This window comes from Marmota marmota, unplaced genomic scaffold (assembly GCF_001458135.2).
Source record: "Marmota marmota marmota unplaced genomic scaffold, marMar, whole genome shotgun sequence".
In the NCBI taxonomy this organism is placed as follows: Eukaryota; Metazoa; Chordata; class Mammalia; order Rodentia; family Sciuridae; genus Marmota; species Marmota marmota.
Genome location: NW_025999900.1, coordinates 28,275,448 through 28,288,684, shown reverse-complemented (window position 1 = coordinate 28,288,684; position 13,237 = coordinate 28,275,448). Strand labels below are relative to the sequence as shown.

General features: G+C 32.3%; 1 protein-coding gene across 4 annotated transcripts in view; it reads left to right on the top strand.

Annotated features, from left to right (window-relative positions):
* Positions 1 to 13,237, top strand: part of Scfd1 (sec1 family domain containing 1) — a 92,991-nt gene that overhangs the window by 7,373 nt on the left and 72,381 nt on the right. For all 4 annotated transcript variants that reach the window (XR_007345827.1, XM_048798719.1, XM_015491774.2 and 1 more), the window contains exons 4-7: positions 2,128 to 2,218; positions 7,183 to 7,305; positions 8,558 to 8,645; positions 11,969 to 12,058. Coding sequence is in view for 3 of the 4 variants with exons in the window: in XM_048798719.1 (XP_048654676.1) it covers positions 2,128 to 2,218; positions 7,183 to 7,305; positions 8,558 to 8,645; positions 11,969 to 12,058 (392 nt within the window). In the remaining variant the exon portion in view is untranslated. The remainder of the gene's footprint in view (positions 1 to 2,127; positions 2,219 to 7,182; positions 7,306 to 8,557; positions 8,646 to 11,968; positions 12,059 to 13,237) is intronic.

The following is a 13,237-nucleotide window of genomic DNA, read 5'->3' as shown; positions in this document are numbered from 1 at the left end:
TTAATTTTTTAAATTATATAATGAATGTTTATCTAAAATTAATAGAATATGGTGTTGTATCTTCTCCTTCCTTCCTTCCTTCCTTCCTTCCTTCCTTCCCTCCCTCCTTCCCTCCCTCCCAGTGCTAGGGATCAAATTCAGAACCTTGAGCGTGCTAGGCAAGAACTCTACCATTGATCTGCACTGCCACGCCATATACATCAATTCCAAATATACTTTACACTTTTTTGTATTTCTTTGATTGGGAGTTGTATTATAATTGATGGCTTGCATAATTGGCAGCATTTTCTTAATGTTATACATAATATGTTTTAAAATTGATACCACCTTGGATTTGATGAAATACAGTATTTGACAGGTGTTTTTTTTTCCCCCTTTGATTTTTTATTAGATTTCAAACAAAGTTGCTTTGGTAACATATTAATTCTCATGAACTAAACTGAAGTTTAGCTTGTGTTATCCTTGGAAATGATGGATTATTAATAAGCCTAGTTTCCTATTGATACTTTACTAAGTATTTAACTCCTTTATTTTAATAGTTTAAAAACTCAAATTTAGAAAATATAAGTGATTGTCCCACAATAGAGCAACTACTTAATAGCAGAGCAGTATGGCCAGATTGCTTGTCTCCTAATTCTATGCTATTTGTTTTTTGAATCATAATAGCTCAATAACAGTGCCTAATAGAAGTGAAGCCTAACTAGGTATTTCCTTAAGGGGTGACAAAATAGAGTGAGGCTTAACTAGGTATTTCCTTAAGGGGTGCCAGTTTGAAAGTCTAGGAAGCAGGGAGTTATTGCCATGAGAGCATGGAAAGATTGCATTAACTACCATGGCAAACTCCTGTGAGCCTTGCTTCTAACTATTCTTCCCTGTTTTCTGGAGAATATGACAATAATTTTCCTCTGCAAGCTAGTTTAGATTGCTATGTAGGATACAGTAACCACAAGTTTATTGAGTATGAAATGGTGATTATAGCCTGTTAGATAATTGGGAAGCTGGCATAAAAAGAAAGCAAGCCATCAAATGTTCATTCTCACTATCAGTAGCAGCAGCTAGACTGATGGAAGAAGTTATTAAATGCAGATCCACTAGGGGTATGTGAATTTTCACTCTTCTTGATTAAGGAAAGGTGACTGGAATGGGGTGAATAGTGTAGAAATATAATGTTAGTCATATTTCCTGATATAAGCATGGTAAAAATCTTACAATGAAGAATAAAGAAATTTTATGACTAAGATATTTAAATAAAAATATTCCCCTGATAAAAAAGAGAAAACTCTCTAGTATATAATCTGTGGGCTCCTTAGGTGATCTCTCATGAATTCTTTTATAGCACAGAAAATATGCAAAAGTAAATTGGGGCTGGGGTGTAACTCAGTGGTAAAATGTGTGGTCAGCATGCTTAAGGCCCAGGTTTTGGGCTGGGCTTGTGGCTCAACGGTAGAGTGCTTGCCTAGTACGTGAAAGACCCTGGGTTCAGCACCACATAAAAATAAATAAATAAAGATAGTGTGTCCAACTACAACTAAAAAATATATATATTAAAAATTTTTTTTTAAAAAGGCCCAGGTTTCAGTACCCAGCGCCACATTTTAAAAATAAAAATAAGTTTTAAGGAAACATTCATTTTCATTTTAAAAACAATTGATTTCATGTGTGATTAAATTTTTGCATTGCTTCTAAGAATTCCACCTCCTTTGTTTTCCCTTTTGGGTATAGCTACACTTTTTCTTCCTACTCACAACCTCTGCCTTATATTTCTGTAAAAAATGGGAATAAATTGATTTTGAATGTGCTTTAGTTTTCATTCAAGAAGATTGATAGTACAAAAGAATGTCTGACTATAAGAGATATTAAAAATAATTTGAATGAAATGAAAACTAATGAGAAATTAGACTCTTCCTTATAAATAATGTTAATACTAACTAACTGCCTGGACATTTTTGTTTGTTTCTTAAGAATAAAGTTAGGTTAACTAACTGATTAAGAGCACCAAGAACTTTAAGAGCAATGGTCACTGTCCTTGAGCTGGCGAGCTAATAGTTTGAGAAATAGTGTTCTAAACTATCTTTTTAAATAAATGACGAAGAAATAAGTGAGTTTTATGTTTTTTATGTCTTCTAGGCTTCTGCACTCTGATCGAGATCCTATTCCAGATGTTCCTGCAGTATACTTTGTAATGCCAACTGAAGAAAATATTGATAGAATGTGCCAGGTAATATGCGTTCTTATTTTACCTGACACTTGAATATTGATCCAGACATTATTCAAAAACTGTCTTGGATGTCTAGTGTAGAGAATCAGGTATTTCTTTACCCAGCTTTCCACTTTGATTTTTTTAGGCTGTCTTTGAATTTTAAATAGCTCAAGAGATTTTTTTTTCTTTTTTTGTAAGACTGTAACTGAAGAAACATTCTATCAGTAGAGGCTGAGTCTAGCCTTTAAAAAAAAAAGTCTAAGTATATTACCTTTAAAAATAGAGTTTTGAGCTGGGCATGGTAACATACACCTATAATCCCAAAGCTCAGGAGGCTGAGGCAGGAGGATAGTAAGTTCAAAGCCAGCCTCTACAAAACCAAGGTACTAAGCAACTCAGTGAGACCTTGTCTCTAAATAAAATATAAAATAGGACTGAGGATGTGGCTCTGGTCAAGTGCCCCTGAGTTTAATCCCTGGTACACACACACACACACACACACACACACACACACAAATAGAGTTTTAAGCCAGGCATGGTGGCTCACGTCTATAATACCAATGACTTGAGAGGCTGAGGCAGGAGGATTGCAAGTTTGGGGCCAGCCTCAGGAATTTAGTGAGGCCCTAAACAACTTCATGAGACCCTGTCTCAAAATAAAAAAGTAGAAAGGGCTTAGGATGTGGCTCAATGGTAAAGAGCCCCTGGATTAAATCCCCAGAACAAAAAATAAAAAAGAATTTTGGTTTACTCACATAGTAGGAACATTGAGAATAGGAAATCTAACCTCATGTAGAATTACTGTAATGTAATCAAATACCCCACTCTTTCTATCTCTTTTAGTTTATTGGGGTTTTTTTTTCATCTTGCTTGTTGCTTCATGGATGTAAGGTGGCAGTTGCAGCTGCAGACATCACATCTGTGTTCACAGCAAGAAGAAATGATAAATGAACTGTGCCAACCTGTCTGTTCATTTAGATCAGGAAAGCTAAACCTTCCCAAAACTCCAAAAGGCATATTTAAGTCTGAATGGAATTAGTTTCAAGAGATGCTACGTTAATATTTAGATGAATGTATCGACACCCCAAAGAAAATTTGGATTCTTTTAGCAAGGAAAAGGCAAAAAATAGATATTAGATACTAACAGTGTTTGCCAGAAGTCACAACTTATGTCCGTGTTCTAAACTATTGAATCAATTTGTTATATAAATTTTTAGTGAAGGCACATATTTTTGTGTTTTGTAACTTTATGGATACCCATGATACCCAGCTACCTCTTTTACCCTGTACCAACCCAACTGTGTCATTTTTTAAAGATAAATTACTTCGATCTCTTCATTCTTCCTTTTTTAAATAACAGGGTTTTGTTTTGCTTTGTTTTGTTTTGTTTTTTGGTACCCAGGATTGAACTCATGGGCACTTAACCACTGAGACACACTGAGTTGCTTAGCACATCACTAAGTTGCTGAGGCTGCCTTTGAACTCATGATCCTCCTGCCTCAGCCTTCTTAGCCGCTGGGATTACAGGTGTGCTTCACTGCGCCTGGCAGCTTTATTATAATGCAATTTACATACATGCCATATAATTTGCCCTTTTAAATTGTAAAATTCAGTGGCTTTTAGTATATTCACAGAGTTGTATAAGCCTCACCACAGTCAATTTTTATCACGTCAAAAAGAAACTTTGGGGGCTAGGGTTGTAGCCCAGTGGTAGAGCACTTGCCCAGCACTTATGGGCACTGGGTTCAATCCTCAGCACCACATAAAATAAATAAATAAGATAAAGGTATTGTGTTCATATACAACTAAAAATATTTTACAAAGAAATTACTCTCTTACATCTCTAACCCCAACCTTCATCTGCTCCTGTCCCTAAGCTACATCTGTTTCTATAAATAATGTATATTCTGTCCATTGCATATAAATGGAATCATAATATATGATCTGGCTTCTTTCTCTTAGCTTAATGTTTTCAGGGTTTATCCATATTGTAGCATGTGTCAGTACTTCATTCCTTTTGATGGCCGAATAGTGTTCTATTGTGTGGATATGCCAAATTTTGTTACCTGTTTATTAGTTAATGGGCATTTTAGTTGTTTCCATGTTTTGGCTATTGTAGATAATATACTGTTGTAAACATTTATGCACAAGATTATGTGTGGACATGTTTTCATTTTTCTTGTTTCCATAAACATATGGAAATGAAATTGTTGGTTCAAATGATAATTCTATAGTTAGCTTTGAGAAAATGATGGACTATTTTCCAAAGTGGTAGCACATTTTAAATTATCACTAGCAGCATAAGTATTACAACTTATCCGGATGTTTGCCAACACTTACTGACATTTTTATTGTAATTATCTTTAAAGATCTGAAGAGATGTCTCATTACAGTTGTAATTTACATTCCTGTAATGCGTGATATTAAGCATCTTTTTTTTTTTTTTTAATAGGGTACCAGGGATTGAACCCAGGGATGCTTAACCACTGTGCCATATCCTTAGCCCTTTTTGTGTTTTATTTAGAGACAGGGTCTTGCTCAGTTGCTGAGGCTGGCTTTGAACCCTCCTGCCTCAGCTTCCCAAGTCGATGGGATTATAGACATGGACCTTTTAAGCATCTTTTAACATGCTTCCCATTTGTGTATTTTTGGAGAAATGTCTGTTCATATTTTTTACTCATTTTTTAATTGGGTTGTCTTTTTAATCATTATGTTGTTAGGCAACTTTATATGTTCTGGATAGTAGATTCTTACCACATGTATGGTTTGTAAATATTTTTACCTATTCTGTGGATTGTTTTCACTCTCTTGATAGTACCCTTTGGTACTCAATTTTTTTTAATTTTGATGAAGGCTAGCTTATGTCTGTTTGGTTGTTTGTTTTTTCTTTAACTGCTTGTGCTTTTGTTGTCATGTTTAAGAAGCCATTCCAAATTTCTGTTTCTTTTCCAAATTTTATAGTTTAAGCTCTTGCATTTAGGTCTTTAATCCATGTGGAATTAATTTTGTATATAGTGTTTGGTGGGGTGCCCAACTTCATTCAGTTGCTTGTGGTCCAGTTGGCCTAGCATCATTTGTTGAGGAAACTATTCTTTCCTTGATGAATGATTTTGGCAGGCTTGTGAAAAATCAATTGACAGTAAATTTATTTCTGGACTCTTAGTTCTGTGCCTTTCACCTCTACATCTTTCCTGGTCCCTGGACCAAGGAAATTTGTATTGCTTGGTGGCAATGTTGAAATAAGAAATTGAGTCCTTTTTGTATTTCCTTTTCAGGATTGTTTCTACTTTTTAGAATCCTTGAATTTTCAAATGAATTTTAAGATTAGCTAATTGGTTTTACAACAAAGTCAGCCAGGTTCCAATATGGATTGCAATGAATCTGTAGATCAATTGAAAGTATTACAGTCCTACCAATATTAAGTTTTTTGATCTCTGGACATCTTTCCATTTAGATCTTCATTACTTTTTTTAATAGTACTATGTAATGTTTAGAATATAATTTTTGTGTTTCTCTTATTTATTTCTTCATATGAATACAATTGTTGTCTTAATTCCATCTTTATTATTGTTTGCAAGTATGTGGAAATTCAGTTGAGTTTTGTATTTATCTTATATCCCTCAACCTTGCTAAACTTCTGTGTCCTTTTGAAATGTGTCCATTACTCTTTAACCACTTCCTAATTTCTCTGCCCAGCCCTGAATTCAGCTAGTAGTTTTAGGAACCTTGGTTGCTTTCTGTAGAGAATGATACTCAGAAATCAAGACCTGAGCTGACCTGCTCATTGTAAGTAGAGTGTCAGTATTCTTAGGTCCTCTCAGAGTACAAAGCTAGAAAATACATATGTACATGCACACATACACTTTTATGTCTGCATTTATTGCATTTATTTGTATAATTCTTTAGGGCCTCACTGAATAGCTAAGGCTGGCTTTAAACTCACCATCCTCCCACCTCAGCCTCCTGAGCAACTGGGATTATAGGCATGGGCCACCACACCCACAGCATTCTTTCTTGATGGTACCTATTACAGTTGATAACATCTTAGATTTGAGGAAATGTAGTTATTTAGATATCTATATCTAGAGTTTAAGAAGATAAGTAAATTTGATTTAAGAATTTATATAACTTAACTCTATTTTTGAATGAATTGGTAATTAGAGTATGATGTATCTTTGTATAGTGAAAAACATGTGTCATCCCATGACCAGAGCAATAGAAGGTAGTATCTGCCAAATATAGCAAACATTTTATTATGTTAGATATTTTTAGATATTTATTATGTTGGGTATTTTAAGAAAACATGGATAAGCCAGGCACAGTGGCACATGCTTATAATCCCATTGGCTCACAACGTTGAGGCAGGAGTCTCGAAAGTTCAAAACTAGCCTCAGCAACTTAGCAAGGTTCGAAGCAACTCAGTGAGGCCCTAAGCAACTCAGTGAGACCCTGTCTCTAAATAAAATGAAAAAGAGCTGGAGATGAGGCTCAGTGGTTAAGCATCTCTGGGTTCAATCCCTGGTACCCCAAAAAAGAAAAGAAAAATATAGATAAGCTATTTCAGAGCAATTTTGTATTTTGTTATTAATAGGATTTTGTTAATAATAAATATAACTTTATTAAGATACCTTTAGTAACCAAATGCCTAATACTTCTTCATAACTTTGTTCTCTTGGGGTGTGTGTGTTTGTGTGTGTGTGTGTGTGTGTGTGTGTGTGTGTGTGTGTTAGAGATTGAAACCAAGGTATTTTACCCTTTTTTTATTTTTAGACAGTCTTGCTAAGTTGATGAGGCTAGCCTTGAACTTGGGAGTCTCGTGCCTCAGTTTTCTGAACTGCTATGTACCACTTAAACCGGCTTAGGATAATTTTCTTGATTGTCACTTATATATTTTATCTTTTAAAATAGGTTTCTTATCCTATTTTATTCATGATCATCCTTTATACTGCCCTATAAGAATGAAGTATTTTTGGTATTTCTAGGATCTTCGGAATCAGCTCTACGAATCATATTATTTAAATTTTATTTCTGCTATTTCAAGAAGTAAACTGGAAGATATTGCAAATGCAGCATTAGCAGCTAGTGCAGTAACTCAAGTAGCCAAGGTAAAAGATTTTGGTCGATTGATAACATTTTGTTAATATAAAATGTAGCAGTGTTTTGAAAGCTGTTAATTGACATAGGTGTCTTATTTATAATGACCAAAACAACCTAAGAAATGTTTAGATGCAATGCTTTTAGAAAGAATTCTGATAATGTAAATTGTCTGTATCTTAAACTAGGTAAAATAAAGCAAAGTAAAGGAACCTACTTTTCAGTGAATACAAAAGACTGAAATAAAAAAACATCAATTTTTGCTTTGTATAGTTTTTAGCTTAATTTAGAAATAGTTTGAAATTGTGTGGTAATGAATTATGTTATGTTAATTGTATTAACATGGTTAAGAACTTTATTGACATTGTTTTTTCTAATCAGGGTAATTACCATATTATCACCAGATCTTTTCTTACTTAAGCAAGATGCTCCAAAGAGGCTATGTGTTATATTACAAAAAAAAAGGAATTCACAACAGGCCAGCAATTCTATACCATAGTGACTTTTTATCAGGTTCAGCTTTCAGTTATAAGTGAATTTGCGCAATATATTCCTGCTTTTGGCCCTGTTACACCCTATCCTTCTTGAATTTGAAGAAGATGTGAAAATTTTAGGGCACTATTTAGGCCATAAAAGTCTTAAGTATGCATTTTTCCCCCACTAATAGATTTTTTATTCTTAGATTTAGATAGTCCACTAGTGCTTCTTACTAGTTCTTGCGACTTCTTAATATTCTTGCTTGAAATTTCTCATTAAAAAATAGGAATAGTTTTCAATTGGCTTAACTAAATTTAATATATTTCAAATAGTTTTATTAATTTTTCTCTTTATTTGCACCTCCAAAGACCTGGTATAAATTTTCCACACTATATTTTTTAAATTTGTGGTATAAAAACAATTACTATGACTTTCTTAGGAAAGTATGATTATAATGAACATAAAGATTAAAATTGTGATTTTTTTTTCAAAATTAATATTCATTCCCATCATAAGCACAATTTAAATTTTTCTGCTAAAATTTTGATTTCTGAAAATGTTACTCTCCTCCCTTATACTTATTGTCCTAAAGCTTGTTTTTGTTATTTTTTTAATATTCTTAACCTCCTCTTTACCCAATTAGACAATCTTTGCACAGTTTTTTATTTAGTGAATGTAATTATGATGGTTTCCACTTTTGCCATTATTAGATTAAATCAGATTAAACTTTCTTTAAATATGGCTATGTTATAAAATAGATACATAAACCTTTTCTTTTGTTTTTAGGTTTTTGATCAGTATCTCAATTTTATTACCTTGGAAGATGATATGTTTGTGTTGTGTAATCAAAACAAGGAGCTTATTTCATATCGTGGTATGTAAAAATAAGAATATTGCAATTCATTGTTAACAAAGTGAACAGTATAGTATATACAAAAAATAAGTGAACATGTATATAATGTACTCTAAAACCAGATTTATTTACAACAGTGAGCTATTAAAAAATTTTTAAAGCACATAGAGAAAACAAGTCAGACTAAATTCTCTCATATATAAACATCTAATAAACTTGTTTTGTAAAGTTAGTGAAGTACCAGTTCTCTGACCTTTTAAGTGCTCCCATAGTAATTCATATGAATGGTTCATTCATACCAAGTAAGACACTATTTTAATTCAGGATAAAGTTAATTGCCTAGTCCTTACCTTAGAATAAGACACTTCACTTTTCCATACTTATAAAATACTAGCTCACATGATAAGCTCTCTAAGGAAATAGAGTATGAATCTTTTGGTTTTGTTAAGATCGGTAATATGCTATCTTTTCAAATTAAACAAAATCTCTAAAAGAATGTATTTGCTGAATTATCAGTGTGAGAGAATTTCTCTTTTTTTATAGTGGTTGTTATTCACAAAAGTACCCTTACAATTAATTGGTTTGTAAATTAATTAGCAACTTATTTAACATGTTTAAAACCTAATATTTCTTAAACGTTTAAGTTATAAAAATAGGCACCTTTACTTTTTCCTTGATTAGTTAAATTGAACAGATTAAAGTCTCCTAATAATCAGAAAACTTAGTTTTTTAAGTTACCTTAAACATTTTGCATTATATCAATAGGTTCACTGTATTTTCTTTTTTTAAGTAATTCACATACCAGACAAGGCAAATTTATAAAATGATCAAGCTAAACTTGCCCAAATATTTAGTTAGTTCTTTTAAAAAAACTAAACTTGTAATCTAAAATTCATTAAGCATTCAAATATTAATAAATTTAAATTTTCCTATACCTGTCAACTTTTTCATAAAGATCACAAGTTTCAGTATAACACAGGTTTTTAATTCTGCCAGTATTTCAAAAAAATTTACAAAGGGTTATTAAAATGAGTTGGAAACCATAATCTAGAGCTTGTTATATAATTTATTAACAATAATATTATTAGTAATCATTCACCTGTTTTCTCAAAAAAAATCTCTGAAAACATAATTATTTCAAAGTTATCATAAATGGTTTATTTGTTGCTTAAGTTTTTTAAGTGTTTCATGAATGGGCTAATGGAACTAATGGATTAGTTACTAATTTAATCATATAGCTAATCACCCAGACTCTCAATAATAATAGTAGTAGAAATTACTTGTTTTATGCCAGTCATTGTGTTAGCTACTTTATAATATAAGCCTGTTTACTCCTCAGAATAAGTTTGTGAGGTAGGTATTATTTCCATTTTCCATAGGAGAAAAATGAGGAATAGCTATTTAAAAAAAAAAAGCACCTTTACTTTTGGGTCAGGAAATAGCAGATAGTTCTTTTAACCAGTGAGTAATTGTATGCCAGATTCTCTCAAGCATTATTAAGTGCTTTAAACAAAATTTTAAACAGATATTCCTAAACATATTAATAACATGGATTTGATTTTTGGCCTTTTTAAATTCTGTGAATTGGTGAGTTATTTATCTAATAAAGGAGACAAATTTGTCCTCTGGAACTGAGACTGAGAAGAGAAATATTATCTCAGACAAAGTAGCTTGTTATCTCAAGTTGGATTAAAGTATTTGTGATTTTTAAGATTATTTCTCATTTATTGATGTGAAGCCAGGGTTTAAGATCAGAGGGCTGAATGCAGTCTCTAACTATACCAGGTGTTTGACTGAATAAACCATAATTCATGTTTTCTGAAATCATAAATTTCACATTGTATCCTTAGGTCACATCTTTCATCTTAGTTGGATAGATATCATTCTGCAGCATCTTAGTAACAGCACATTTTCTTCTACTGGATTCTGTATGCCTGATTGAATTCTTCATTATTTTTATGTTCTCTAGGTAGACCTCACTTTGTTTAGATACTTTGATATATCCAGTGGGTTCAGCTTTCTTCTAATGCTAACCACAAGTTATATCAAATGTTATATTTGTTTTTATGTTCAGAGTATTGGAAAATTTAAAATACTGTGTAGCCAGGCACGGTAGTACATGCTTGTAATCCAAGTAGCTCAGAAGGCTATGGCTGGAGGATCACAAATTAAAAGGCAGCCTCAGCAACTTAGTGAGGTGCTACACAACTCAGTGAGACCTGACCTTGTCCCTAAATAAAATACAAAAAAAGGGCTAGGATGTGGCTCGGTGGTTAAATGCCCATGGGTTCAATCCCTGGTACCAAAATAAAATACCGTGTAGATAATATTTAGTTTAGTCAGTCTTTCCACTAGTACTTTGTCAGACAAAGGGTCTAAATATTGTGAGAAGGAGATAACTGAAAGTAAGTCAAGGTCTTTGACTGTCAGGGACATTCTTTGCAACAATTTTCCCTGGAGTATAGCCCCAAGTTCTGTTTGCATCATAACCCTCTAAGGTGCTTATCAAAATTAGTTTTCTTAGAATTACCTCACAGCTGTTGAATTGAATGCATGTAGGAAAAGGGCTCAAAATCTTTAACTTTTTTTTATACCTTTTATTGTATGTATTTATTTACATGCGGTTCTGAGAATTGAACCCAGTGCCTCACACATGCTAGGCAAGTGCTCTACCACTGAGCAACAACCCCAGCCCCAGAATCTTTAACTTTTAAAAGCTTTCGAAGAATCTTTTTCTTCCTTTGTATTCCCAGGGTGATGATTATACCAACAAAAAGTTGGTAACTGTTTATGTTCAGTCTTGTAGATTAGAAAAGAAATACATTTAACTTACTAAAATACAAAAATATGTGGTGTTGGTTTTACCAGCATTGTTCTTTTATGATAGTAATTGATTAATAGGATATGTAATTTCTGGAAGCCATCTAGTGTTTATGAATAAAATCATGGAGCACAGTATTAATTTTATTACGTCTGGCAAAAATTCTGTACAGTTTATATAGTGAGAGGATTTGTTTTTACTACTATTCTAATAGTAAGGTAGGATTTTCTGTGTGTTTTGTTGTGTTTTTGTTTTTGTTTTTTGAGGTAGTGTAATGTTTAATATATACTTGTTTACTTAAAAAATGTTTATAGGCAGCTGGGGTTATAGTTCAATGTAAGATGCTTATTTAGCATGCATGAAACCCTGGGTTCAATCACAATACCTTAAAGTTTATAGCAAAAAATTTTACTTGAGTGTTACAAGTGATATCAAACTGCATTTGAATTAATTTAAGGGTTTAATAAAGATAAGGCATAAGTTTTGTTCTTTTTTTTTTTCTCCTTTTCCTGTGTCATTGTAGCCATTAATAGGCCAGATATCACAGACACAGAAATGGAAACTGTTATGGACACTATTGTTGACAGCCTCTTTTGCTTTTTTGTTACATTGGGTAAGTTTTCAAATCTTTCTGGCTATTTCTTCAATGTAAATGAATTGTTTAACAACTCGTTTTAGTCAACAGCACCATTCTATGATCCTTTTATCCTATCTGAATCTCTAGAGGCTCTCCAGTTAGGGTACATTATATAAAAACATAATTCTTCTGATAACTTAATATTGTTATGCCTCTTGAATTGGTATTCAGCAGATGTTTTGAGTTGTCACCTTAGATAGCATGGTAATTGTGACTTTTTAATATATTATTTAAATTGTTGGTGGTAACTTCACAAATGTACCTGCTAATTTTCTTTTCATATTTTATTACAAAAAATTTCAAACATACTTTTTTTTTTACTTTAATAGAATTTCATTAAAAGAAATTTTAAAAACTGTAATGCAGGGGAAAGAAATAGACCTAGATACAAGTAAATGGAAACTACAAAAATTTGTGATATGCTAATGAAGACATATATAGTGAAAATTAATGTAAATATGTTTAAAAAAAAAGATGCAGATACAGGAAAAAAGTATCCACAAGGTATTTGCTAAGTATTTAGATTATTTTGTTCTAAAAGAAAATTTTAATCCTATCTTTTTTTAAATTATTCTAATCAGTAATACACAAGCAAAATGCTCTTCAGTTCATTGTACACAAATGGAGCACAATTTTTGACGTCTATGGTTTTACCCAAAGTGGGGTCACACCATTTGTGCAATCATACACGTATCTAGGGTAATGATGTCCATCTCGTTTCACCGTCTTTCCTACTTCCACGCCCCCTCCCCCACTCAAACATACTTCTAAGAGAAATGTGCTTGATAACTATTAAGGGAAATGCCAAAGCCTCTAGAAAACACTAAATTTGCTTGTAATACTAATCCACCTATGTTCTAAAATTTTTAAATATTTATTTGGATCATCTAAAATTACTGTTAAGCTTCATTATGTTTAAAAAACTCTATGCTTTATTGTTATTAATAGATCTGTTTATAACCCTAATTACAGTTTTAATTTTATAGATACTACAACAAATAAAATGATACTGACAGTATCATTTATAAAACTGAAAGTTTTACAAATGAGAAAATTAAAGAAGAGATATCATGTATAGTGTAGGATTTAGACAAATGTTTGAAAATTTGTTTGCAAAATTAGGGCTCCCTCCTTTAACTTCCAGCTCTGAACTCA